This window comes from Hemicordylus capensis, chromosome 3 (assembly GCF_027244095.1).
Source record: "Hemicordylus capensis ecotype Gifberg chromosome 3, rHemCap1.1.pri, whole genome shotgun sequence".
In the NCBI taxonomy this organism is placed as follows: Eukaryota; Metazoa; Chordata; class Lepidosauria; order Squamata; family Cordylidae; genus Hemicordylus; species Hemicordylus capensis.
This window is the reverse complement of record NC_069659.1, coordinates 40,386,951-40,414,927: the sequence shown is the minus strand read 5'-3', so window position 1 is coordinate 40,414,927 and position 27,977 is coordinate 40,386,951. Positions and strand designations below refer to the sequence as shown.

The 27,977-nt window shown below is 41.9% G+C and overlaps 1 protein-coding gene across 7 annotated transcripts; it reads right to left on the bottom strand.

Moving 5' to 3' along the window:
• Window positions 1-27,977, bottom strand: USPL1 (ubiquitin specific peptidase like 1). 7 transcript variants are annotated; one of them, XM_053309627.1, is made up of 11 exons: window positions 27,255-27,977; window positions 24,972-25,102; window positions 18,145-18,322; window positions 17,307-17,465; window positions 16,687-16,815; window positions 13,073-13,688; window positions 11,111-11,224; window positions 7,827-7,956; window positions 5,081-5,206; window positions 4,294-4,454; window positions 1-2,083 (listed from the first exon to the last, which is right to left on the bottom strand). In XM_053309627.1, exons 4-11 carry the CDS (start codon window positions 17,391-17,393, stop codon window positions 165-167), a joined length of 3,282 nt encoding a protein of 1,093 aa, XP_053165602.1. In that variant the 5' UTR covers window positions 17,394-17,465; window positions 18,145-18,322; window positions 24,972-25,102; window positions 27,255-27,977; the 3' UTR covers window positions 1-164. The 7 variants fall into 7 exon arrangements, with proteins under 7 accessions (XP_053165602.1, XP_053165601.1, XP_053165606.1 ...); XM_053309626.1 differs by lacking the exon at window positions 24,972-25,102; XM_053309631.1 differs by lacking the exon at window positions 24,972-25,102 and having other exon boundaries at window positions 17,325-17,465.

The window sequence follows — 27,977 nt, the reverse complement described above, 5'->3', positions numbered from 1 at the left end:
TTTAAAGGAGAAACACAAACTCAATTTATTAATCAATAGAAACAGCCTCAACATTTTTCACATTTTAAATATTCAAGTAGAACCATGTGCAAATTAGCTTGAAATAAGTTATGCTTTCAGTTAAAGCCAACTAACAGAAAAATCAGAAATTGTTAAAACACAATTCACCAAGATAACAGATTTTCATTAAAATGATGTAAATCTTCAATGTCAACCATTATTGAATTCAAAACTGAATTAGATAAGAGATCTTCAAAAATATCTTGTTTTGAAGGACTCTGAAAGTCAAGTTTCTTCACTGGGGATTTGTTTGCTAACAAGTCTGTATGACCATCATATGCATTTTCCTTTACAGGACTGCAATAGTCATGGTCATTTGTGTCCTGTACACGATTGGGTTTCTCACTAGACACTGGAGATTTTGGACTGCAATCCCCCATTTCCAGATATCTACATTCTTCTTCTGGTGGAAATTCCAAAGAAGCAACAGTTGTAGCAGGAGACAGTAACTCAGATAAAATATCATCATAACTTTCACTGCTGCACTGAGACATATTGGTGCTTGGAGAATTCACAGATTTACCATCTTCAACATCAATCTGGTGTTGAAGTTCCTTTAACAAGCTCTGCAGGGATTCATTTTCCTTCTGGGATCCAAGCTGTGACTGGTCCTTCTTGCTTTTCTTGGGAGAACTTCCATTTCTCACCTGAGTCTTTGCCAGCTTATCTAATGAAGCAAGTTTCTCTTTCTTCATTTTAAGCTGTTGAAGAAGCTTTAGGCGCAGTTGGTGTGCTTGATCAGCACTTGACTTCTTAACATTTCCAACCAATGTGAAGTTTTTATTTTCAGTGTGGCTCTGGTAAGGCTGAAACTGTTTACCCAAAGATATCAATGAATCCGCATTCTGAGTCACAGTGACTCCACTCTTACCAATGGGATACTTTTCTGTAGACAGGTTTGTAAAATGAGGCAAAGTTGAAGATGCAGGTAGCTTGGCACGCAAAGAATCAACTGTTCTCTCTGCTACTGTCTTCATTTGCTTTGAATGCTTAACCTGGAAGCCATAGAAGTCGTTTGCACTCTTACTGAGTACATTTGAGTGAATTTCTTTTGTAATAGGCTTTTTAGAATTCTCCCTTTTATTCAAAGTTGAGGCACCTTTAGGCATGAAAGGATGACATTTGCCAAGTAAGCCCTTTACCCAATTGCCTACAAATACTTTTTCCCCATTACTATGGGGCGACTGGGAGGAAGTATTTGAGGTAGATGCAGCAGAAAACTGGGGATTTCTATTTGCCATTTCTTTTGCACATTTCATCTTAGGAGCTTTCTGCACATTACTCTCTGATTTTGTTCCAATTTTCTTCCCTGGGTTTTCTGGCTGTAAGCTGCTGCTATATTTAACAGGAACTAAGTTATCTTTATATTCTGCCCTTTGAGCTGGTAGGGTTTCTGGTGAATGATGGCTATTGCTTAGAGAAATTGCTGGCATAATACATGTGGTATTTGTACCACTTGGTTGTCCTTGATGTAAGAGAGCATTAGCATTTTTTAGCAATGGGCACTCATTTTTGGCACTCTCTCTCCCAGAAATAGCTGGAAGCACATCAAACTCACCTGGATCTTGTTGCAATGTTCCTGTTTCAGTTATCAGGTTATTTTCCATTACATGACTGTCTTCTAATGGTTTACTGTCTGAATCAAGTGGAACACTTACAAGAGTCAAAGTTACAACGTCATCATCTGCCAGGTTTTCAAAACCCCAAAGCAAAGCGCTTTTGTTATTGCTAACTATGTTGTGTGTCTCATTTGTATTGACATTCAATGTATCCTCTTTATGACAAGTTAAAGGTGTCATGTTCACAGCTTTGTCATCAACACATTTCACTGGAGAACCTGGCTGTGCTTTTGGAAGAGGAACACTGCTAGTTCCTTCACAGTTTAACTGCAAATTCAGATCATTTTTCACTTGTGGTGTTTTTCTTTCCCAGATGACAATGTGAATCTCAGAAGGAGGAACTCCAAAGTTCTTATGCCGACTGCAGTATGAACCCTTTAAGTCATCACACTCAAACCAGGTTCCTGAAAAATAAGATGAATGGTTCAGAATCTTAAGGTACATGGCCCTCCATCTTAGCTCGTATGGTAAAAGCCAGGTTTGCAAATATATGACCAAGAATTATAAGCTTAAAAATCGTTACTGGCTTTCCTGCCCTCACATATACATAGGAAAGTGACAGTCCCAAGAAAACAGAAAAAGAGCCAACTATCTGCTAGCATGTAGGATCCACTGGGCCGTGACTGCTAGGCCATTTCCTTGCATCAGCTTTGCATAGTTTTTTAAACTGTTGGCTATACTATTATTTTTAGTGTTCCTATTTAGAGGTTTTATTTTATATATTCCGTTTTAGCCACTCCTTTCTGCATTTTATGTATTCCACATTTTATATGCTTATAGTTTTAATAATCTCATAGCTACCCTCTTTTTTAAGGGTAGCAGCCTTTTAGTATTATACTATAGTTTTATAATACTAGAGTAGTAATTTTAAAGTAACAGTTTTTTGTTTCCTAGTTTGTTTTAATCATGCTCTTTCATATGCTGGTCTTGGATCGTAATAAAGATGACCGATTGAACTACCTGCTAGCATACTAGAGCTTCCCTGCCTGGTTGCTTGGAGGCAGCTTTTACTCACCACAAGATACCAGGAGTGTCCCCCACCCCCCAGTCGTCCACATTGCTGATTTTGTTTCTACCTGACAATGGATGTCAGAAGCACAACTTGTTTTTCTTAGGATTGGTTCACATGAATCAGTGGCGTTTACATTATCCAAGTGACTGTGTGTTCAGGTACACAGCTGCCTGGAGAAAGTTTAATAGCGTGAACATGACAATTATATGAAATGTAGGCAGACATGTTGGTGAAAGAAAGAGCCTGGAAAGTGCAACAGCAATCAGAAATAGCTATGGCTCTCTTTGTGCAAGTAAGCAAGTTCACACTAAAGCAATTATCTAGGTGACTGTGTACCCAAAGGAGCAATTGCCCACAAAAACATGCATGGCCTTTTTGAGTCAACTGGGACTTAACCATACTGCAACCCATGTCCATAGTGGGGACTCTGCCAGACCGCTGGGAGCAGTGCAACTATGTGCAGATGCAGGAATAGTTTGGGAGCTCTCACTTGCACCCGCCAGGAAGCAGCACACAGAATGGTAAGGGGAAGAGAGCTGGTCCTGTGGTAGGGAGCATGACCCTTTGCTAATCAGGGTCCACCTCAGTTTGCATTTGGATGGGTGACTACACATGGGCACTGTACGATATTCCCCTTAAGGGATGGGACCGTAGCTCAGTGGAAGAGCACTTACATGTTTGCATGCAGAAACTCCAGGTCCACTCTATGGTATATCCAGGTAGGAATGTGAGAAACTCCTGCCTGAAATCTTGGAGAGCTGCTGCCAGTCTGTGTGGACAATACCGAGCTAGATGGACCAATGGTCTGACTCAGTATAAGGCAGCTTCCTATGTAACGTACAATAGTTGCTCCCCTCTGAAAAGGGTAGAGGACCCCATTAATGTAGCAAACTCCCAGATGCCTTTGGGGATGGGGGACAGGCAAAGGGATAAGCAAGTAGGGACGTGCACAGAACCAAACCGTTCCGCAGGCTCCAAGGCCGGGGGGGGGGGGCGCATACCTTTAAGGGCAGGGAATCACCCCTCCCGCAACACTTCCCAAGCCGGTTCTCCTGCTCTGTTGGGGCAGGAGCGTACCTCCCTGCTGTCCCAGTGTTCTCCTCAGCCAAAAGTACCCGGAGCGTACATGCATGTCGCGTCCGCTTGCACACCCGCCCAACATGCGAATGAACGCAACATGCCCATGCCTGACGGGCACATGCACGCAGGGTACTTCTGGCTGAGGATGACACTGGAGTGGCAGGAAGGTATGCTGCTGCCCTGACGGACACTTTTTAAACGGAGCACCAGTGGGGGAAACGTGGCGGGAGGGGTAAGGGCACCCTCTCCTGCCCTTCGAACCTCCTCCCGCCGATTCTCAGGACATCCCTATAAGCAAAGATATGGTGGGATTCTTTCTCTAGTAGACAAGTGATATCTCAAGTATACTGGGGGATAAAGGCTGCATATTTCCCATAATACATGAGCACTGCTATTTGGCACATTCTGATGAACTCCCATTGCCTTGACACTGGGAAGGGAAAAGTTGGAAGCTACTCGCCAGTATAAACAGATGCATTTTTTAGAAAGGGCCAATGTTTAATGGAATACACTGTTACTTACCATCTGGATTCAAGATCCATGTTACAAAGTGCCTTGCCACCTCCTGATATTGAACAACAGCTGTTATTTGGTAGGAATCTTCTTGAAAGTGAAATGAGTAGGAGGTTAAGTCATTATGAGGCAAGCCTTCGATGAAATGCATCATAAGTATTGAGGAGACCCTACCACAAAGACACAATGTATAGTTTTAGAATTAAATAACTCACATGAATGCCAATGAAACAATCAACACACAGCAAGACACACAGCAAGGAGAGGAGAGCTGGTCTTGTGGTAGCAAGCATGACTTGTCCCCATAGCTAAGCAGGGTCTGCCCTGGTTGCATATGAATGGGAGACCTTGATGTGTGAGCACTGCAAGATATTCCCCTCAGGGGATGGAGCCCCTCTGGAAAGAGCAGAAGGTTTCAAGTTCCCTCCCTGGCTTCTCCAAGATAGGGCTGAGAGAGATTCCTGCCTGCAACCTTGGAGAAGCCGCTGCCAGTCTGTGAAGACAATACTAAGCTAGAGAGACCAATGGTCTGACTCAGTATATGGCTGCTTCCTATGTTCCTAAGACTGTTCATTATATGCTATTCTTCCTGTGAACACTTTTGAAGAATAATGTTCATGTGACCACCTAAGGACTATTTTTATGTAATAGTAACCCACACATGATGCCTCACAGAAAGTTATCTCAGAAAACAATGTTTCCAAAACAGCAGACAGCCTGTGGGAGATGCAGCTTCCCAACTGGCAACTTCATCTTTTCATGAAGACCCAACCAAACTAATATGGTTCAGACTTACTTTTCCAAAACCATTTTTCTTCTTTGAGATGTGCAACTACATTTATTACAGGGAGCAATATGAACAGCATTCAGTGGGTGCCATTCTGGGATTATATTTGTAAATGTTGTCAATATCTTCTGACATCTGAAATAAAGAAAAGAAAAGTTAAATATACTGTGGCAAAAGTATTGCAAAGTTCAACAGAAACACTAAACTAAGGACTGGTAGAAGAGCCACTCTACTATATAGTCAAAAATTCAGAACTGATTCATATCTGGTGCAATCCAAAAGGCTGAAGTCAGTTGTGAATTCAAGCTGAAGCTACCTTCAACAATTCTCTTGGGGGCTGTCATGAAGGAAAATAAACCTCCACTATTTAGTTTAGTTTTAGTCACTTTGTCGTGCCCATCCGGACATGAGAAGCAGCATATAAATTACACACAATCACAATATTGTGTTTAGAGAGGAGAGCTAGTCTTGTAGTAGCAAGCATGAATTGTCCCCTTTGCTAAGCAGGGTCTGCCCTGATTTGCATTTGAATGGGAGGTTACATGTGTGAGCTCTGCAAGATATTCCTCTTAGGAGATGGGGCCGACCTAGGAAGAGCATGTGAAGTTTCAAGTTTCCTCCTTGGCATCTCCAAGAAAGGGCTGAGAGAGACTCCAACCTGCAACCTTGGAGAAGCTGCTGCCAGTCTGTGTAGACAATACTGAGCTAGATGGACTAATGGTCTGACTCTATGTAAAGGCAGCTTCCTATGTTCTAAGATAGAATATGTGGAATGCTTCAAACATTTTATAAATATGAAGTCAGAAACTGTGGCATAGTTCACAGGAAACTATACAGGGGCTGATGTACTGTGCAACATCCCATCCAACTTGTAACAGAACGTGTACACAGTTGTACAAGAGCGCTCTTGCAAAAACACAGTTGTGTGATGGAAGGCCATTGGAAGTAATGGCCAATTGTGCAACTGTGCTTGTGCAGAAGCGCTCTTGCACAACATTCCATCCAACTTGTAACAGAAAGTGTGCACAGTTGTACAAAGGCACTCTTGCACAACCACGCACATATTCCATTACAAGGCAGATGGAATGCTGCGCAGTGTGTCAGCCACTGAGTATGAGCAATTCTAAGGGGGAAAAGAAGGTCCTGTCTGTCAAGCCCCAAGCTAACAAACTGCAGCTGCACTGAAACTTTTGGGGTCCATAAGGATCAGGCAGCCTGTGGGAAAAGGAGGAAAGAGGGAGAGAGAGCAACTCCATTCCATCATTAACTTGGCCAACAGCTTGTCATAGCTAATTCCACCCAACCCTGAGGCTTTGCGAGGACTTGGCATCCTGAGGGCAGTTGCCTCAAAGATACGCAGCACTCATGAGTGTCCGCAGGACTTTTGTTAGTCTGTGGGATGAGATTGTATATTCCCTGGGCTATTCCCTTTAAGGCAGGGACAAGAATCAAGCAGAATGGGATGTACAACAGGGTGCAGCAGAGCACTTATTTCAACATGATATTTAGGTATTAGATTTCACAGTGTTTACTCTTGAATGCATGCTGTTACCCACAACTGAGGAAGGGTAGAGGATAAACTTAATTAAAAGATTAATTAATGGCATGCTTTCAGACTAGTGTTGCACAAGCATAATGCTGTAGCACTAGCACAGTGACACTATGCCAAAAAAGAAATGTCCAGATGATTTCTTGCACTAGTGGAAGATGTTGGCACACTGTGCAATGCTTTGCACAACCACATATGTGTCCTGGAGAAGGTCTTCTATAAACAGCTGCACAACTTCATGGAGCCCTGCAAACTTCTTAAGTGTGCACAGCTTCTCTTGTTGTGCTGGTGCATCTAGTCTGGATATTAGCCACCATTTCTCAAGACGTCACAGAGCTGACTTTCTCACAGCAAGCACAACACTATATGGTAAGCCATCGTATGGTAATATTACAATGCCTTTATAAGAAATCTACGGTGTGGTCACATTTGGAATATTATGTACAGTTCTGGTCACCCTATCTCAAAAAGGGTATTCTAGAACTGGAAAAAGTGCAGAAGAGGGCAACTAAAATGCTCAGGGATCTAGAGCAGCTTCCTTATGAAGCAAGGCTAAAACATTTGGGATTTTTTTAGCTTAGAAAAATTGTGCCTAAAAGGTGACATGATAAAGGCGTATAAAATTATGCATGGTGTGGAGAGAAACCTTTCGCCTTCTCACACAACATTTGAACCAGAGATCCCATGAAACTTACTGCCAGGAAACTCAGAACTGACAAAAGGAAGTACTTTTCCACACAGCGCATCCTATGGAACTCTCTGCCACAGGGCGATTACAACTAGCTTGGGCGGCTTTAAAAAGGGTTTAGACAAATTCATGGAGGACAGGTCTATCAATGGCGACTAGGCTTGATAGCTATAAGCTACCTCCAGGTTCAGCAGCAAAATGCTTGTGAATACCACTTGAAGGGGAGCAACAGCAGAAGAAGGGGCATGCTTTCATCTCCTGCTTGTGGGCCATTATGGGAAACAAGAATGCTGGATTAGATAGGTCTTGGGCCTGACCAGCAGGGGGGGGTTCTTATGTTCCAAGCCAGAAAACAATATGCACAGCAAGATAACTGAAGGCACTTCAGATCCTCATCAACTCTGCATGTACTCAGTTTGCTAAAGGAAAGGAGAAAAGTCTTCATTGATTTGAAAGCTAACATTTCACTAGCAGTATCAAGGGAGGAAGAGGAAAACAAAATTTCTACAGAAACCAACCTGTCAGTGACTTGATAGCCACACTGTAAACATTCAAACTTCCATGAAAAAGAATGAAGAAAGAGCTTCTCTGCTTGAGGGTCTTTCTTTAAAAGTAGAGGGATTGCAAAGACTGGGCTTTCCTCCTCACCTTTCGGGGAAAACAAAACACCCCATACAGGGAAATGAACATTATACAGTGTTATGTTAACTACAGAGAAAACAAACTGTATTGAGCTTTACCAGTCTATGCACTCTTGTGCAGTCAAATGGTTCTTCAAAATATGTATTCCAAATTCTAAAATGAAATCACAAGGACCAATTCTTACACATTTTTTAACACAGGCTCATATTAGTGTAGAAGCCCTAGTATGTATAATGAAAATATCAAGGCCAAGAGATATACAGGTGAAACTCGGAAAATTAGAATATCGTGCAAAAGTCCATTAATTTCAGTAATGCAAATTAAAGGTGAAACTGATATATGAGACAGACGCATTACATGCAAAGCGAGATAAGTCAAGCCTTAATTTGTTATAATTGTGATGATCATGGCGTACAGCTCATGAAAACCCCAAATCCACAATCTCAGAAAATTAGAATATTACATGGAACCAAGAAGACAAGGATTGAAGAATAGAACAATATTGGACCTCTGAAAAGTATACAGTGTACTGTGCTTGATTGGCCAGCAAACTCGCCTGACCTGACCCCATAGAGAATCTATGGGGCATTGCCAAGAGAAGGATGAGAGACATGAGACCAAACAATGCAGAAGAGCTGAAGGCCGCTAATGAAGCATCCTGGTCTTCCATAATACCTCATCAGTGCCACAGGCTGATAGCATATATGCCACGCCGCATTGAGGCAGTAATTGCTGCAAAAGGGGCCCAAACCAAGTACTGAATACATATGCATGCTTATACTTTTCAGATGTCCGATATTGTTCTATTCTTTAATCCTTGTCTTCTTGGTTCCATGTAATATTCTAATTTTCTGAGATTGTGGATTTGGGGTTTTCATGAGCTGTACGCCATGATCATCACAATTATAACAAACTAAGGCTTGACTTATCTTGCTTTGCATGTAATGCATCTGTCTCATATATCAGTTTCACCTTTTAATTTGCATTACTGAAATTAATGGTCTTTTGCACGATATTCTAATTTTCCGAGTTTCACCTGTATTTTAGGTTCTTTCAGTAATTTATTCATTTAAAAAATACAGAATTTACATAAATAATGGAAGATTTACTGTTAAAATTACACATTTTGTTTCTTGCATTAAATAAATGCTAACTAAGCATATGTTTTATGACAATTTTTAGTAATAAAGACTGAAATCCTGTGCACATTTATCTGGGAACAAGCCGCACTGAACCCAGTGAGACTTCCTTCCAAGTAGGCATGCACAGGATTCAGCTACATATAAGATAGTGTAACTACTTTTTATATAGAGAAAGAAAATCTATAAGAAATATTCAAGATTTACAAGAAATATACAAGAAAATCTGGTGCAGAGAACTAACAAGAAGGGAAGCAAAGCTGTCAAGAGTATCATTCTGGCTACTCAATGCAAGTTTATGACAACAACAAACTCAAAAATAAGCTATTTTTCTCTTCTGTAGTAAACTATTTCATCTTAACCCAAGCTAGATCTGGCACAACAACAAGCCTTCAAGGGGTCTTGTGCTAGCAAATTCTCCCCTCCTTTCTTGAATTAAGACAAACCAGCTTGCCACTATGACTAGGCAGACTGCAGCATCTGCTTACCTTGCAAGCCGCGACTGGAAGTTAAGGTTTTGATGCAATACTACTTTATAGGACAAATATAAGCCACAGCTTGCAAGTTCAGACAAAATGGCAAACTAAAGTGTGCCTCAAACCAGAAGAGGAAAGGAGAAGGTGAGTGGAGGAAGGGAGATGCACAGGAGGCTCCTTGAAAGACCCTTCCCATAGCACAATGATCTTCATTATTTTTCAATCAGCAGCAAGAGCCGTTTCCTACCACGTTAACCTCTATGAAGAGCAGCACTCTTTTCAGCGCCAGAGAGGGGCCCTTTAAGAGAAACAGAGCTCTGAGCCCCTGCACCCATTTGGAGGGCATGGAGGACCGGGAGGTGTCATCCCTCCCAGAACTTTTCCTGTAGAACTCTATGGGGGAAATGCTCCACACATGTGCCTTCCAATATGATGATGGGGCTTTAGAGGGAGCCCCACTAAAACTGGGCAAACTGCAGCATTGCAGGATGGAAATGGGCACTTCTGCACAGTGCCAAGGGGGCTGTGCAGAGTATTCAGCTTTAGCCAAAGCATCACACACAGGCCTAATTAATTAGGGAGCGGCGCTTGAGGTTCATGGGCGCCACCACTGGCTCCCAGGGTTTGCAATGAAGAACACGGCCATATTGGCAAACCCAGGTTTGGCATTACTTCTGTACCGGCCTCTGCATTAGGACTGTCTGCTGTCATTTGTTAGCTAGCTTTTTAAAAAGTGGCTTCTCCGCCCCTATGCTACCACCTACTTTAAAGACCTTCCTGCCCTTTCCTATTGTTTCATGTGATCAACCACCTCTCCCAATATAACTCTACTTGCTTGTATAACTACCTCACTGTCAACTCAGCTTCAATTCAACATATTTATTACAGCTATGTTGCAAATTTATTATGATTACAACAAATAGGCCCTTATTTTACTAATGGTGAATCGAGGCTGGGATTTTTCCCCCCAGTGTCATGTTCATGTTCATGACACAGGGTGAGCACATTTTGTGAACAGAGGTGTGCAGAAAGGAAACCTCCATGCTCAGAGGCAGTATGCCACTCAATAACAGTTGCTGGTAGCAGCAGTGGGGAAGAGCATGTCCTTATTTGGGGCTTCCCAGAGGCATCTGACTGACTAACAGGAAGCTGGATGAAATGGACTTTTGCTCTGACCTAGTAGGGTTCTTCTTAGCTTTGAACAAACTATTACACACACAAAAATCTAGAATGCACAAAGGCATTAGATCATAACCAGAATCTTAACTGAAGCTAACAACAACAAAGAGTGGTTTCCAGCTGATGGTCAGGCCAAGCAAGAGAGCTTTGTAATATATTAGCACATAACTCTGAGGAATGACTCCCTCTGGACCCATAAAGAAAGAAACGAGAGAGAAAGGAAATATGCAGGAGGGAAAAAAGGAAGCTGACTTGGCAGTGCACTTGCCATATGTTTGCAAATGTAGTTCAATTATATGCAAAAAGCAACTTTTCATAAAGTGAAAAAAAAACCCAGAAAGACTGAATGCCTTAGCAATCACTTACCCAATTTACACCTAAGCAGAGGCTGAATTTGTTCAAAAATCATATTCCTGATTTCATTCAGGTGCGACTCAGCTCTTGACAAAACATCCAAAGGAACCTCTGAAACATGTTCACCTGCATAAAAATATTGATCTATTATTAATACATGGCTCTCCAAGAATTACCATTTTCTAACCTTTATCAACAATAGCGGGACAGTACTGAGCATTCTGTTACTTGCTTTGCAGTACGTTACAGCAGTATAAGTAACCAATTGTAGATATTTAGAAGGAAGAGTTTGCTGCTTCATCATACTACAGGAAATATTTTCAAGACGTCTACTGATAGTTATCTGCAACTTGCATGAACTTATCAGTCAGCTAGTAGCTCTAGGTCAAATCTGGGGCCCTTGTGAAGTGGTCCACAAACAGTGGCTGATATTTTGAGCAGCAAAGCACAGGCAGCCTCAGGTTCTTGTACAAGAGCACAAATACTTTGAGGAGCTTACTAGCGTTCTGTGAGTGCTCCTTAGAACAGAAACACCCTGTTGCTGCTGATGAGCCTGTTTCTGGTTAAAGAGTGAGGAGAGCTGGTTTTGTGTTAACATGCATGAATTGTCCCCTTTGCTAAGCAGGGTCCAGCCTGGTTTGCATTTGAATGGGAGACTACATGTGTGAGTGCTGTAAGATTTCCCCCTTAGGGCAGGCCTGCTCAACTTAGCTCCCACCAGCTGTTTTTGAACTACAACTCCCATAATCCCCAGCCACAGTGGCCAATTGCCAGGGATTATGGGAACTGAAGGCCAACTTCTGCAGGAGGGCCAAAGTTAAGCAGCCCTGCCCTAGGGGATAGGGCCGCTCTGGGAAGAGCATAGGTTTCAAGTTCCCTCCCTGGCATCTCCAATGTAGGGCTAAGAGAAACTCCGGGCTGCAACTTTGGAGAAGCCGTTGCTAGTCAGTGAAGACTGAGCTAGAGGGACCAATGATCTGACTCAGTAGAAGGCAGCTTCCTATACTGCTATGTGTGCTTCCAGAGCTCCTCAAAGTACTGGCACTTTTGTGCAAAACCACCCATGCTTTGTCAAAGGCTGTTTGATAATTCCAGGATTTGGTGTATGCCTCCTTAAGCATTTAAACACACACACACACACACACACACACACACACACACACACACACCCCCAAACAATCAGTGTTTCAATTTTGAAAGGATGTTATGTGTGCCAAAACACAAACCTGATTTTGGAAAGAAAAGGAAAAAGAATTAAAGGCCTGCATCAATTTTTTACACTACCCATTACATCAGGGTTGCCACATATCCAGGATTGGCATTGGACATCTTGCCTGGGATTTAGGGAAAGGGTCATCCTGGATATGAGATGTCCAGGAGTTTGAGTGGAAAGATTGCTTTAACTAATTTTATCAATTTTTCTGGTGCTTCTCTCCAGGCCTTTGATTCAAGCGGCGGCCATGAATCAAAAGATTTGCTAAAGGCAACAATAGGAGACCATAAGTATAGAAGGAGAGGAAAAATCAGAGTCCAAATGTATTCAAACAAGTTATTTTATAAACTGTTATGAAACAAAGAACATACATAATACAAGTTTCTTTGCTTTCTCACCTACATTTCTGTTACCATCATATTATTTCTGCATATTTGATTGTGTTTACTGAGGTGAAATGTTCCTAACCCTTTCCTGTGCAAACAACCCTCTAGGGGGAAATGCACAAAACAGCTGCTAAGCCCCACAGTTGGGCACTCTCGAATTCCAGTAAAGACGCAGAGTTTTAAAGTTTGTGCACACACCCCTTGAGGGTTGCATCCAGGAATTCTCTGATGAATGTGGCAACCCTATATTATATACACTCTGAAATGTAATCATGTACACTTTAAAAGGCTCAGATTTATAGATATTCCTTGGAATTTTTGTAAATGTAACTTATTTAGAGAAAGAGAATGAACACAAGCAAACATTGGACTTACCCCTTTCGCAAGTATTCACAAGTGCAGTCGCTAGCTTATATTTTACAAGCAGCCTCTGGATAAGTGATAGGTTTTCGGATCCAGTCTGAATCATTTGTAGTGTTCCTAAATGCACTAGGGCTGACAGTATACAATCTAACCAACAGAGAGAATATATATTCTTCCACTGAAGACACAATGGCTCTGGAAGAGTTTTGCTGTTTTGATGCTGAATTTTAGACACTGATGAACAAAGTTCTGGCAAAAGTTGTGTTTGCACACCTAGTGCTTCTGGGGAGCTTTCCCGAACTCCCATTTCCAAGTCCACTTTCTGTTCCATAGATTCAGTTTCACTACTAAAGTTTGGCTGGCTGACTGGTGACGAAGCAGGTTGTCCTGACTGAGTCCTGTGCAGATCGTCTCCATTGCACTTGGAAACAGGCGCAGGTTTTAATGTCTGCTCACAGTGCATCAAGTTATCAGTCCTAGACAGTTTTAAGCATGGTTCAATGGGAGAGGTTACCAAGCTTGAGTTAAGGACTTTTCTTTTCTTAAAGATGCCTTGATATGGACAGCCTTTTAGATCAACAGGAATTATAACATTGTTTAGTGGTTCAAATCCCAGAGGGTAGGTACACTGAAAGAGAGAGAAAAAACACAAACAGGATGTTAGCATTCCATATAATATTTAGAGTAAATAAAAAATAGAGGCAAATTTCAGGAATGATGGAGGACTGTTCACAGAAACCACAGCTATAAAGCATCCCTCTGGACCCATGTTAAAAACAAATGAAATTGCAACATTTTAAAAGGGCCCTTCTCTGTGATAATATGAAGATGCTCTTTTTAAAAAGATTTTGGATCCCAGCAACATCATGCAGTACTGCTATAAATTGGCTTGCTAAAATCTGAAGCCTTTTTTAAAAAAGAAACTATTCCTTCTGAGAAGGGTACTTTTCAGTTTTTCCTCTTGCCTTCGTTTTTGAACCATCTTTTCAATGTTCCTTTTCTAGACAGATAGGTGTACAGGTGGCCCTAGTTACCCATAGTCTCAGCACCTGCTGTTTCACATATCTGCAGTTGGGTCATAGGGACCTGGTTTCTTTAGTCACAGGGCGAAAACAAGGTTATTCCCGCCTATCCGCAGTTCTTGAGTGGCCAGAAATGACTGGTAACACCGTTTCCTGCTGCCATTTTATAGTGCTGAGCCATTTTGTAGCTCTTTTCCGCAACCAAAAAAACTCCCCCAAAACCCCACCCTCAAAAAAACAAAAATAAGAGGATTCGGAAAGTTTGGCGGTATTGCGGGAGAGCAAGATACTGTACTTATTTCTGCTCCACCCTGCTTTTCCTTGTGATTTTGAGCACACTTTAGTGTGCTTAGGAACATAACCACCCAATCTCCATAGGGTCAAGTTCTCTTTATCTGTGGAAATAGGAGGAAACAGAACCCCAGCAAATAAAGAGGTCCTCCAGTATTTCTTTCCTGGCCTTTTTCATTTAGTGTTCCAAACAGAGGAAGGACATTTCTAGCTTCACTGAACCAAGGCTGGATTAAGCAATGAATAGGGCTATATTATCTGGTGCCCAATTGCCTTAGAACTCCACTCCCAATACATACAGGGCAGCTTCACACAACTGCCTGAATGAACTTACAAAGTACAAAAGAGGGTAACCGGAAGACCAAATAGAGTGCACACTCCCGATGGATGTGCCATATGAACCTGCCCACCTCTAGTTCCCACGGCTGCTTAGCGAGGTTCCTCCCTAGATTCTACCTGCTACCTCCACCCTTTTGTCATCAAAATTTGAAGTTGAGAGAAGGAAGTGAGTAGTATCTAGAGAGGAAACTGATATGTAGCAGCAGGAACAAGAGTTGGGAAGGTTGAGATGCCCATCAGGAAAGCGAACTCCCCACTGTCCTCTGATTATTCGCTTCCACACTTTGTAGTTGGCTTCATATAACTGCCTATTAGTACTTACAGTTAAGCTCTCTTATAGATTAACCTCTCCTTCAGCTGCTAGCTTTTCCCACATTTTCACCTCTACTGCCTAGTCACCTGCTGTGACTAGGAGCTACAGATTCTCTCTTACAAGTTGGAACCCATGCATTCTTATTTATTCTCCTCAGAGATGATGGCAAGAAATTATTCAGGATAAGGAAAACCTACACATACTTTCTTATTCCTAGACTTCCTCATTCCCCCAGAATGTTGTGCAAACAGGCCTCTGAAGCACTCATACTCCAGGAAATTGTGAAATATCCCATAAAATGGCATCTTCCCCCTCCTCCTTTGAGACTATACTGGCCTCTATTCACCCACACAGGCCACCCACAAGACATGAGGAACAGATAGGAGCAGTGGCAGATTTCATGCATACAGGAATAAATGAGGTATCTGAGTAGAGGATGGGACAAGCCAATGTATATGTGTGAACAAATTTGCATAAATGAAAGTCTCTGAATAGACTTTCTACCTCTATAGACAGACATTGGGACAAACAGCAGGTATGAAAGTGGGCAGAAGGGAATTATCATATGATTCAGGATAAGGACCCACATTCTTGGATTTGGCCTTAATATTTTTACATTAAAAAATATTCCATAGAGACATGATAGCTGCAGATAGGTCTTAGATGACTGGTTGATTATAATAACAGCCACAGATAATAATAGGAATAGACGATGTACTTCAATAGGGAAACAAATAATCAACTAATTAGTTTTTATCACAGCAACTATTACAATTCACAACATGAGGCTCTGTAAAAGTAGCACATGTGTACAAGGTCTTCAGTTGCTTCTGTGTTGCAAAAACAAAAATGGGCAGTATAGGGGACACAAGCACATCTCCCTCCACCAATATACTGTTGGTGTCAACTTAAACCTTAGTAAGATAAGAGCCTATCATCATGGTCAGAACAAAATAATGAACAAATTAAGTGTTTTTAAACTGTTGGCATTCGAACATGGCAATGTTACTGCTACCTATTAAAGTGATGGGCCATGGATTACTAAGCCATAAACATCATGAAGGGATCAGGATCATGCCAGGGATCAGGCTAGCAATCATGTAAGGACCACAGGAGGGGGTCTCTCCCTCTCTACAGTCATGTCCTTTATATTATATTACACTAAATAATAGTGTAATAGTGTACACTAAAGAATCTCCCAATCTCTAGCGGTTTTTAAAAGATCCTTGAAGACTCATTTTTTAACCAAAATTTTAAATTTTGTAAGTTGTTCTCATTTTAGGCAGCTTTTTGGAGTTTAATTGATTTTAATGTTTTATTTATTTGTACTGTTTTATTATTGTGAACCGCCCCGGGACTTTGGTTTGGGGTGGTATAAAATTCCACTGCATGCATGCATGCATGAATGAATGAATAAATAAATAAAGTAAGTACATAAAAATAAAATAAAATAATTTATACTTTTTATGCATTCAGACACAGATGCATTTTTTGTATGTAATGAAACCTGAAGAATGGCATACATAATAAGAGAAAACTACTCCGTTGTAAAATGTGACGACAATCATTTGGAAAGCCACCATAAATGGCTAGATTAAGAATTATAGGACAGAGCAATATTAGACCAATCCTAACTCAGCAACTGAAAACTACTGAAGTACCTGTGGATTTTCACAAAGAAAAACACACTCTTCAAAACTGATGCAATATGTTCTTAAAGCTTGTTTCAGACCCTTCTTTTCGCAGGCTGGGCAGCATCCATCTGGAGTCACTTCAGCAGAATTGCTGTCCTAAAATGATGTAAGATATACATTAGATGTGTTATTCCCGAGAGGCCAAACATGAACACAGCAAAATGACTTTCATAAGTCATTTATGCACCTCAAGAGTTAAATCTGATACCACAGGAACTTAAAATATAAATGAAAATGTGAGAAAAGCATTAGAGCAAAGAATATTATACACAACATAGCCTTTAGACTGACAAAGCATTCATTTTATTTACAATGAACCAAACAGCCTTTAGTGTCATTTTATAGTTTAAAATATATTCAGTATTGGATAAAAACAGCTTTAAAAAATATGTCAACAAGTAAATTTGTTTGAAAATTGTAAATCTTTCGCCATTTCAATAAGATTTCCGTGGAAAAATGTTTTTACAAAATTTTATAAAGGTCATATAGTAAGATCAGATCAAGGGTTTTTTTTTTTTTTTAAATCTCTCAACATTGAGGAGGAAAAAATATGAACTTTGCACAATGTGAAAGAAAACTGAACTGACTTTTCCCAAATACCCCACCATGTGGAGTGCAGATGCCCCTATACCAGCCACTTGTAAACCATTTCCAATCTTCTGGTAATCCATCATTCTGAGGCACTGGCTAAATTATCATGTCACTTGTAACACTTTCAACAGTCTTAAGGATTTTTTTCATATACCCTGAAAAATAAGAAGTGAACAGAAAGAGTTAATAAGCATTTTGTCAAAAGCAATTCTCAAAAAGCACACTAAGAAATATATGTTTGTTTTTGTGGGGTGGAAGAGAATGGCATGTATTTGAGCCAAGATGAGCAAAAGTGTGCGTGTGTATGCACACATGCATGCAAGAGGCAGTCAGATAACAGAATAACTTCAATGATGTAAAGCAGCTAACTACACTGGTAGTTAATGTGTCGTATAGCAGATCTATGCATAGCCCAAACACTTATTGAAAATATTGCTGCTACTCTACTTGCAAAGTGGCAGAAGCCACCAAAAGAGGGTGGCAAATACTGTAGCACTAGCTATCATGGAAATACATAACACAACATGATGGTCAGATTCCATTCTAAGGTACAGTCACATCGCCTGATCTAATACCACTCAGGTTAAGTCAGAGAACCCTGCTGATGGTGCATGACTCAAACCACGTCACACACAGGAGCCCAATACAGATGCAATGACACTTGGTCTCTTAATTATGGTTAGACCGGAAGCCCCCATGGGCACGAATGTGCACTCATTCCCTCGTAGCATGGTTACTATAAACCATGGTGCAGCATTGTGTCTGCATTGGTGAAACACTTGGTTCCAATCTTTGGTTTAAAAGTCAATTATGGTTAATTATGGTTATACTTACGCAAATTAAATGCTGCAACATAGCTGATACCAATCAGGGAAGGAAGGAGAGCAGAGACCTGATAGGAAGAGGGCCAGCAGCGCATGAGTCTGTGGGCGCACTCATCTCTCAACCATGGTTAGGAGATTGGCCAGAATTACATAGACCTGTGCTGTGGAAAGTTGTTGCTGGAACGAGGCTGAGGAAAAATGCTATTTTTAAATAAAGCAAATGGCTGAAGTTACAGTGCAATGAGTTTACACTTAGATTCAATACTATACCTAGTCCTGGAGATCTCACTGGCACCTGCTTCTAGGCAAGTGCTAGAAGTGTCTGAAACAGGCCCAGGAAATACAGAGCTAATTATGCCTTCCCATGTAACTGATCACCACAAAAGCCCAATTGATGTGTGTGACCCAGGCCTTGGGGAAAGTGCTGACTTTCCTGTGCATTTCATGGATTCTCCATGTTTGCCATGTGTGTCAGCCCACATTATGAGTATACCAACCATCAACAGTATGTGTGGATGTATAGCTAACAGTGCACATATGAGCTGGCACTCATGGTAAGTGCATTTAAATGTAGCTGGGAGGCACATGAAATGCTTATGCAGGTGAGCACATTTCTTGCAATCCAGGGAATACATAAACAAACTTTTAAGAAGCTAAATACAGTGGCACTTCACTGTATCAGTTCAGAATCAGTTCAGATACACCAGCAGTTTAATACCTAGCACAGGATTTGCCTTTTTTTTTTGCTGCCACCTCACACTGAACTGACATTTCCCAGCATGGCACCAAGATCTTTTTCCTGGTTAGTCATTGCCAGTTCAGACCCTATCTATGTATAAATAAAATCAGGATTTTTTTTAACCCCAATGTATATCACTTTACACTTACTTCTTTTTGAGGGGGTGGGGAATCTCATTTGACATCTTGTTGCCCTAGTTTAGAGAAATCCTTTTGTGCTCTTCGTAGTCTGCTTGGATTTGCACCATCTGGTGTTATCTGAAAACTTGACCACATCACTGCTCACCCCTGACACCAGTTCATTTATGAATAAGTTCCCAATCTCAACAAAGATTCCCGGGGAGGTCCACTATTTGTTTCTTTCCGTTGTGAGAATTGTCCAGTTGACTCCTACACACTGATTTCTATTAAGCAGTTACTAATCTATGAGAGGATCTATCCTTTTATCCCATGTCTGTTAAGCTTATTTGGACATTCTTGAAGAGGAACATTGTCAAAAGCCTTTTTGAAAATCCAGCATATATAGTTTCTAATGGATCACTCCTGTCCAGATGTTTGCTGACACTCCTAGAGGCCTCTAGAAGTTTAGCAAGGCAGGAGAGTCCCTTTGCAGAAGCCATGCTGATTCTCTGCAAGACTTGTTCTTCAATATGCTTAATAATTCTCTATATAATAATGCTTTCCAGTAATTTATCTGGGACAGACTTTAGACTAAGTGACCTGTAATCCCCCCCCCCCACACACACACTCTGAGATTCCTTTCTAGGAACTTAAATGATAGCTCCGGGAGCAGCCCTACGCTGTACATTTAAGTGATATGGGGAGGTCAAAACCACACTTTCCATCTGGTCTCCTCCAGAGATCACATCAAGCCTCTTTGAATTTGTCTCCCATCAGCTTGTGTGCTTACAACCACATTCACAAACAGACAAGGCGTGAGACTGCAAAAGGTTCCCCATTTTTATATAATAGGGCTATTTTTAATATCTCCTATTATTAAAGTCAATAGAGAAGTTTTAATACTACCATAACTTTGGGTAGAAAGGCTGCAGCGGGTACATTATTAGAAGTTGTTTATTGCCACCTGTGGCATTTATGCCGATGCAGCGTTTACGCTAGAATGAAGGATCAAGCTGTAGTAATATTTTAAGCATTCAATACAACCGAAAAAATAATGCATGATGTGCCCCTCTAAATGTGGCGTTTATGCCAATGTGTCGTTTCTGCAGTTTCCTTACTGCGGTGTTTACACCCCAAATTACGGCAGTATGAGGCAAGGCTCACAATCATGACAGAAGACTTGCTTTCAACAAATGTACTGAAACACTTGTGAAGATGATCTCATCTATGGTAGTAACTTCACTGAAGCATTATCACTATTAGCAAAGGTGAGAGTCAATAGCACAACTATGTTATAAAACAGTCTAACACCACACATACATTTTTACTTAGCACTAGAGCTTAGATGCTGTTCCTGTGAAACTGATTTCTAACGTAAGTGATTCTTGGCTGAACTTCAAGGACAGAAGTAATTTTTAAAATATGAGAGAACAATTCCATCCTTTACATGCCACTGAGCAAAACTGTACTAATGCCTTGTAAGCAGGACCCCATGAACAAGCTGAATAACACTGATGAAATAGTATTAAAAATCTTAAAGGAGCATGGGGCAGCATTTTCAAATGTCAATTTCAATGGCAAGACAATACAGAATTATCTTTGGTGTAAAAAATAACATGGCGCTTTTGGCACCTTAAAGACTAACAAGTATTTGCAAAACATGGTTAAGCTATGTCCTGGTTTAGTGGTAAACCACAGTTTTCCATTACATCCAAACCAGCAAGCTATAGTTGCCCTGCAAACCAGGACCAAACCATAGTTACAATCCAAGTTAGCAGGGCAAGTATAAGCCATGGTTTATCACTTGGGATGTAATAGTAAACTAGAGTTTGCCAAAAACCACCAACTAACTAAGCAGAGTGTGGTAGAAGAGAAAAAAGGAAGAATGGGCAGTCACAGGACTTATTCCTGCAGTACCAAATAAGCACGTGTACTTTTTAGAGGGGGAAATTTAAGTGCAATTATGGACTCAAATTGCTGATCAACTCCTCTGAAGGATTTTAATCACCACTTTCATTACTTATTGCCAAAGGCAATAAAAGCAGCCATTCTTTCATGGAAAAAATTATTTGTATACTGTATACACACGAGCATTATTTTTCTACTTTCATCCTGCCTTTTCCAGCCTTATAAATCCAGACTTGTTCATTTCAGGTAATTTCTTAACCTTTTAGTTTGTATAAAACCAGGAGCTCCTTTTCACAGTCAACCGATACATCTTGCAGCCCAGGACCTTGACTTGAGAAACTCTGGATTATTCCAGAGCCTGTTAGTGGTTTAGGAGTACTACTATCAGTGTCCCCCCCCATCCCACCCCCTCCAACTTATAACAAAAGGGAGGAACAAGCAGGGTTCAAGTCAGTGTGAGAGAGAAGTACCTGGGAAACAGGTGCAAGTAAGATTTCTTTTTTAATGTTGATATCAATCTTTAGGTGGGTTGAATAAAATAGTTTTAGGTAGGCTGGCAATTCTCAGACGCCAGCTCACTGTGGTGCCTGGAAATTTATGCATGGAGCCTGAACTAAGTGATAGACGCAACAAGGAGGAGGACTGGGTAAGGAAGGAAGAGGCAGGCTTAGTGACTTAGGCTACTTGCTTTCCTATGGAGACAGGTTGGCTTAGCCTAACAAAACAGTGTGCCTAGGAACAGGCTGCTTTATCATGGCTAGCCCTCATTATGCTCATGTTTGTATATTCAGAAAGCTGACTAGTCAATACATTTGTGAAAAATGAGCACAGCGCTGCCTGACTTCTTTGCACTAGGACACAAGAACTATGCACTTTATTCCTGGTATTATGTTCAGACCACTGGAGTATCTAGAATGGGATGTTTATGAAAGGTCTAAGACAGACAAACATGTGGCCCATCAGAATGCAGGAAATTAGGAAATCGGAACAACTATGCTGGCAGAAGCCACTTGGGAGTTTGGGGGGAAGCCTTGGAAGTGGTACAGGCAGAAATATCCATCCATCACCAGTAAAGAGATGAGTGTTGTCATTTCATACATCTTGGCCAACAGGGGAAGATATGAGCAGGCGAGCAGGACACCTAGCACCTCACAGATCTCATTTCCACTACCATTTTTGAGAAGGCAAGAAACCACCGGCATCCTTTCTGAGCAGTAGGAGAGGGCTCCACCTGTTTCTGACCATCTCCATAGCCCTATTATTATTATTATTTTTACATTTATATCCCGCTCTTCCTCCAAGGAGCCCAGAGCGGTGTACTACATACTTGAGTTTCTCTTTCACAACAACCCTGTGAAGTAGGTTAGACTGAGAGAGAAGTGACTGGCCCAGAGTCACCCAGCTAGTTTCATGGCTGAATGGGGATTTGAACTCGAGTCTCCCCAGTCCTAGTCCAGCACTCTAACCACTATACCACGCTGGCTCCAATGCAAATCTGCTTCTCTCCAAAGCCCTCTGCCTATGTGCCAGCCAGAGGAGAATTTGAGGGAAGGGAGAGGGCTGATGATGATCATAAATCTTGGCTGGCTAGTGAACTAAGTCTAAATTTGTTAATTCTTGGATATGAGACTTGCTAAAATAGAATGAAATGGCAAAGATGCAGATGAAACACAAGGATGGAAAGTGCACTAACTGAGCAAAGAGGCACCTTTTAAAGTGGTGATTATCTTCTATTTAGCAGGGAGGGGGCAACTGCCCCTATTCAAGTCTAGCACAACATCCCTCCAGTGGTTGTTGCTGGTGTCGACCTTATTTATTTTTAGATTGTGAGCCTTTTTGAGACAGGAATCATTTTATCGTTCATTCAATCTAAACTGCTTTGAACACTTTTGTTGAAAAGTGGCATATACAAGAAGTAGTAGTAGGTGCTGCAAATAAGTAATATTTTACAAGCTGAACAAGTACATAAAACCTTCCAGCACTGCAACACTCCTGGATGGTGTAATTAATATGCACAACAGGACTGCCACAAGCAAGTCAAATGTTCATGCTACTACTGCAATGGGGCTCACTCTCTTGGTGAACACAGCATTATAGGCAGTGTTATAATGGGGGCAAGACACTGGATAAACAGAGGCTCTTGCTTTTAAGAATCAATAGGCTTATTTTTGTGTTGGAAAAACTTATCCCTCAAAGTGAATAGTGGCCAGGCAGCCCAACCGATTTCTTAATGGTTTGGTCACTTTTTCTGGGATATGCTAATGTTTCCGATATGACCAATCCTATGCCAGTAAATATTCTTCAGTTTACAAATATTGAGGTGCTTCAACCACTTTGGTGCGATTCTAATTTTTATTTTTTACACTGTATCTTGACATGTATTTTTAAGTTTTGATAGGGAAAGGTCTGGGGAGGTTGTTTCTTTTCTTTTGTTAAATAACTTGATTGTTTTGTGCTTTGTGTCACTGACATTCCTTACTTAGGGCATAGAAATAATTACAATAAGAAACAGTTTGTGATGCATTGGTGTTCTTCAATTTGCTTATCAAAGAAGATATGACAAATAGTGTAATAAAAGTGAGGTACCTGCTTCAGGACAAACCTGAAAAGAGGCACAAACTGGGCAAAAATTATGTTATATATTGGCACAAGCCTTAACAAGTTTTCTTTGGATCTAGGAGCCAACCAATGGACACTTGACATTACTGGACTTCGGGATTAATAGTGTGGAGAGGGGATAAAGGGGCTTCTCATTATCCCTTTTACAAGTAACATACTTAACAGAAATAGGGCTGCCTGGGGCAAATAGAGGTTTTATTTAATAATTCTACCTGCAAATATTCTAGCCCTGGTGACATGCAGTGTTCTCTCTAATTTTTCTCATCTGTGTGCAGAATGAGTTTTGTTCTGGGCAGCAGTATTAAGGCAGTGTGTACACACGTGTGTTCAAAGTGGGACCTTCTTGATTAAATCTGAGCGGGAACTAAAATTAACTGAGCAGGCATTAAAAAAATGTGTGAGCACGCACACAAGTGCACGCCTTAGAGGGAACACTGGTGACATGGTTAAATCTCTAGGCAGCATGGCTCCCTGGCACCTATGATTTGTCTAGCCCTGTATTGATGGATGAAAATATTATTAAACTGCACAAGATTATCATGCTCAAGAGACTTAGAGTGAGATCAACAAGCTAGGCAAAGGAGCAACTGGGACCTTCTGCATGCAGAGCAGATGTTCTACCACTGAGCTATAGTCCCTTTCCCAAAAGGTGGCATACATGGGTCTCTCCTCCAGACACTGGCCACACCAAGATTTGCTTAGCTTCAGCAAGGGGGCTATATTGTGTGCCCTTAGACCAGGCCTGCTCAGCATAGGCCATCCAGCTGTTTTTATACTACAACTCCCATAATCCCTAGCCCCAGTGGCTAACAGCCAGGGGTAATGGGAATTGTAGGCCAACATCTACAGGAGGGCCAAAGTTGAGCAGTCCTGCCTTAGACCATGCTCTAGGACTGCTACTCGAGACAGATGCATCGCTGGCCAATATGAAAAGAATTATATAAAAATTTGATTTCCCCCCCTTTTCTATCCCGTTTTTCCTCCACAGAGCCCAGTGCAGTATACATGGTTATGTTTATCTTCACAACAACTCTGTGAAGTAGATTTGGTTGAGAGATAAGTGACTGGCCCTGAGTCACTCAATGAATTGCATGGCTGAATGGAGATTGAATTCATGTCTCCTCAGCAGTGTTCCCACTAACAAGAATTCCCAGATGTTGTTGACTACAGCTCCTAAAATCCCCAGCCAAAGGCCATTGCAGCTGGGGATGCTGGGAGTTATAGTCAACAATATCTGGGGATCCCTGTTAGAGGGACTGCTCCTCAGCCTTAATCCAACCCTCTATACCACACTGGTTCTGTTGAGTCTCTTTTCAGGGTCTCGTTCTGGAAGGAAGGGGAGCTAAGCAAAACTTGCCCCTCCCCTGTAGCATTGGCACAGGGTTAGTCTGCACACATCATCATTATTGTTATATACTGCTTTTCTACAAAGTTTATAAGTAGTCTACATACCAAAAGAAATAAGAAAATGGTTTCCTGTCCCAAAAGGGCTAACAGTCTTGACACCACCACCACCAGGGAAACACCAACAGCACCCACTGGAAAGATGCTTTGCAAGTTGTGTAGGGACTGTTGCTATCCCCCTACAAAATATAAGACAGCCACCATTTTAACAGTGGTTATTTATGTGTATGTAGCAGAAGAGATGACCCAACAAGGTGGTGTGAGAGGACTATTGGTAGCACTCATAAAACTGTCCTTTCTCAAGAACAGGAATGCTTGCCCAGTTGGTTTCCTGTTCTAGATCAAGATCAACAGAGGATGCTACCCATTGTGTCTAGGGATTACTAAACTCATGAGACAGGTACTCTACATAGCTCTGAGAGCATTAATGATGCATTTAGTAAACGTTAGCATTTCTATGAATTCATAACTCTAACAGATATTACAAGAAAAATATGAAAATGACAGTACCAGGGTAATGATCAATGACATAAATGCATTATTACACATTTAAACTTGTTCATTAATCCTGCATAACTACCATCACCTGGTTCCCTACTCATACATTAATGGAATAAAATACCCACTTCACACTTGTATGATAATTTGTACAGAGATGTATAAATCCACCTGATCTTCATTCTTTAATAATCCTGGCTGCAAATACAATGGAATGGTAAAGGGGATTCAATGGGTAATCGTAACTGCTTTTTGTTATTTAACAACCCTGACTGCAAATACATGGTTCATAATGAAGGGAAATTAGTGGATAATTAATCTGTGTTAAATTATCTAAAATAAATTCCTACACCATATACTTGTTCAGTCCAGTCTCAAGTTCAAGCTACTATATCAAAACATAGGATGCTACCATATACTGAGTCAGACCATCGGTCCAGCTAGCTCTGTATCATCTCCACAGACTAGCAGCAGCTTCTCCAAGGCCGTAAGCAGGTGTCTCTCTCAGCCCTATCTTGGGAGGGAACTTGGAGACTTCTGCATGCAAGCATACAGGTGCTCTTCCCAGAGCAGCTTCATCCCCTAAGGGGAATATCTTGCAGTGCTCACATGTAGTCTCCCATTCAAATACAAACTAGGGTGGATCCTGCTTAGCAAAGGGGACATGTTTGCTACCACAAGACCAGCTCTCCTCTCAAAGGTAAAGTGTGCCATCGAGTTGGTGTTGACTCCTTGCGTCTACAGAACCCTGTGGTTGTCTTTGGTAGAATACAAGAGGGGTTTTACCCTAGAAAAGGAAGCCTAGAAGAATTTAATAGTTTGTTACACCCAGACCTTGAAATGGTACCTGTCCCTTTAAGAGTTATACAGAAAGAATTTCACCAGGTGTAGATTCTTTTATCACAACACACTGCAATGACAAGAGAAGCATGTCCGGTGAAATTCTACCTTCCATATAATTCATGCAGACAGATATAATACATATACCTCAGAAGTAAATCCTAATGAGCCATTTTTGGAAGGGCGGTATAGAAATTGAAATAAATAAATAAATATTTGGTGGAATCAAAATAAATAAGGTTATTCCCGAGGAAGCATACACAGGATAGTAACCTTAATAGGAAAGAGAGACCTTTCAGGGGCTCCTACCACCACCAATCTGAGAACTTATGAGAATGCAAGTTTAATCAACAGTAAGTCCCACTCTGGCCAATGGAGCTTATTCCCAGGTGCACAGGACTGCTCCCCTGATCTCGCAATTACGACCGATGAACTGCGTGACGAACATGCTGCAAACATCCCCATCCCGCAGCCGAGAGAATTCCAGTCGTCAGCTTCGACGTGAAGAAGTTCACACATCCTCGGTGCACACCCAACATGCAGATGCAGCAGACCTCTTATACTCTCAGGGATGCTCCGCGTGGAAAAATTACCCGCATGGACTCCACAGCAAATAGCGACACGTGGCCTTTTACAGATCGATATATACTCTGGAGTATTATCATGGCGAGAAGCCCCGCAAAACCAAGGCGGCTAGAGGCGAGCCCCACGTGCAGCGAGTCTACCCCACGTGCAGCGACTAGCACAAAGGCAGCAGGAACCGTGTCACACACAGGACTACGTACACACGAAAGACTCAACACAGACCAAAATGCATGGCCATTTGTGGGTCCAATCAAGGGCCTTGAGGTAGGGGGGAGTAGCCCCAGGCACACACCAGCGGCCCGGCGCGGGGACAGCATGGCTAGGAGGACGCGGCTGGCCATCACACCCTCCACCGCCTCATTCCCCCCACAGAGTCTTGCACTCAGGACAGTGAGGGTCGCTACTCACCCGACGACCAGTGCGGGAGGAGGAGGGCGAAGTTGGGGCCAGGTTAGGCCGCCCGCAGCCTCCGCCGGCTTCTAATCTCCAGCTGCGTTGGCTGCACGTCTAGGCCGCCGGCCGAGGTCCTGCGCAGCTTCCGGCGTGTGCTAGTCATGCTGTTCCCGCTTCCCGGCTGAAGAAGCGGCCTATGTTTTGGCTTGCTGCTCCTCCCTCGGGTGGAGGCGGTGCTCTGATAGGGAAAATGGCTGCTGAGCTGAGCCTGAGAGAGCGAGAGCTCGCCCTCGCCCTCTGCACCGCTGAACTTTCCTTTTCCCTTCCCTCAAGGCAGGGTGGAAGAAGAGGGGTGTGAGGAACTAGGGCGAGCATCTCCCGAGACACTGAGCTGGAGAGAACAGAAAAGGAGGAGCTTTTCGGCTACGCAAAAAGTCGAAACATTTTCTTAGGGGATAGCACCGATCCCTTCGCACAAATGCTCCCTTCCCTGCTTGGTGAAGGTGTGTGACTCGCTGAGTAGATTTGCAGGGGAGAAGAATCGGGCAAAGTTCGCTTGCTCAACTCTCGAGGCATTTCTCCTTCCCTCCTCCAACTCTCTCTCTCCTCTCTCTCTCTCAAATCGTTGGTCCTTCGTTCTTGTTCAGACCTGTTCCGTTCTGAAACTTTACAGCGGGTGGCAACTTTATCCCTCTATTGTTAATTTATACACCTTTTAAGTAGGCTCAGCGTTGTACA

Coding starts and splice junctions, on each gene's coding strand:
- USPL1 (XM_053309627.1), bottom strand. CDS start 17,393: ATGATGGATTACCAGAAGATTGGAAATGGTTTACAAGTGGCTGGTATA. Junction 13,689..16,686: donor TTCTTTGTGAAAATCCACAG/GTACTTCAGTAG, acceptor TCTCTCTTTCAG/TGTACCTACCCTCTGGGATT. Junction 11,225..13,072: donor TGTGAATACTTGCGAAAGGG/GTAAGTCCAATG, acceptor ATTTTTATGCAG/GTGAACATGTTTCAGAGGTT.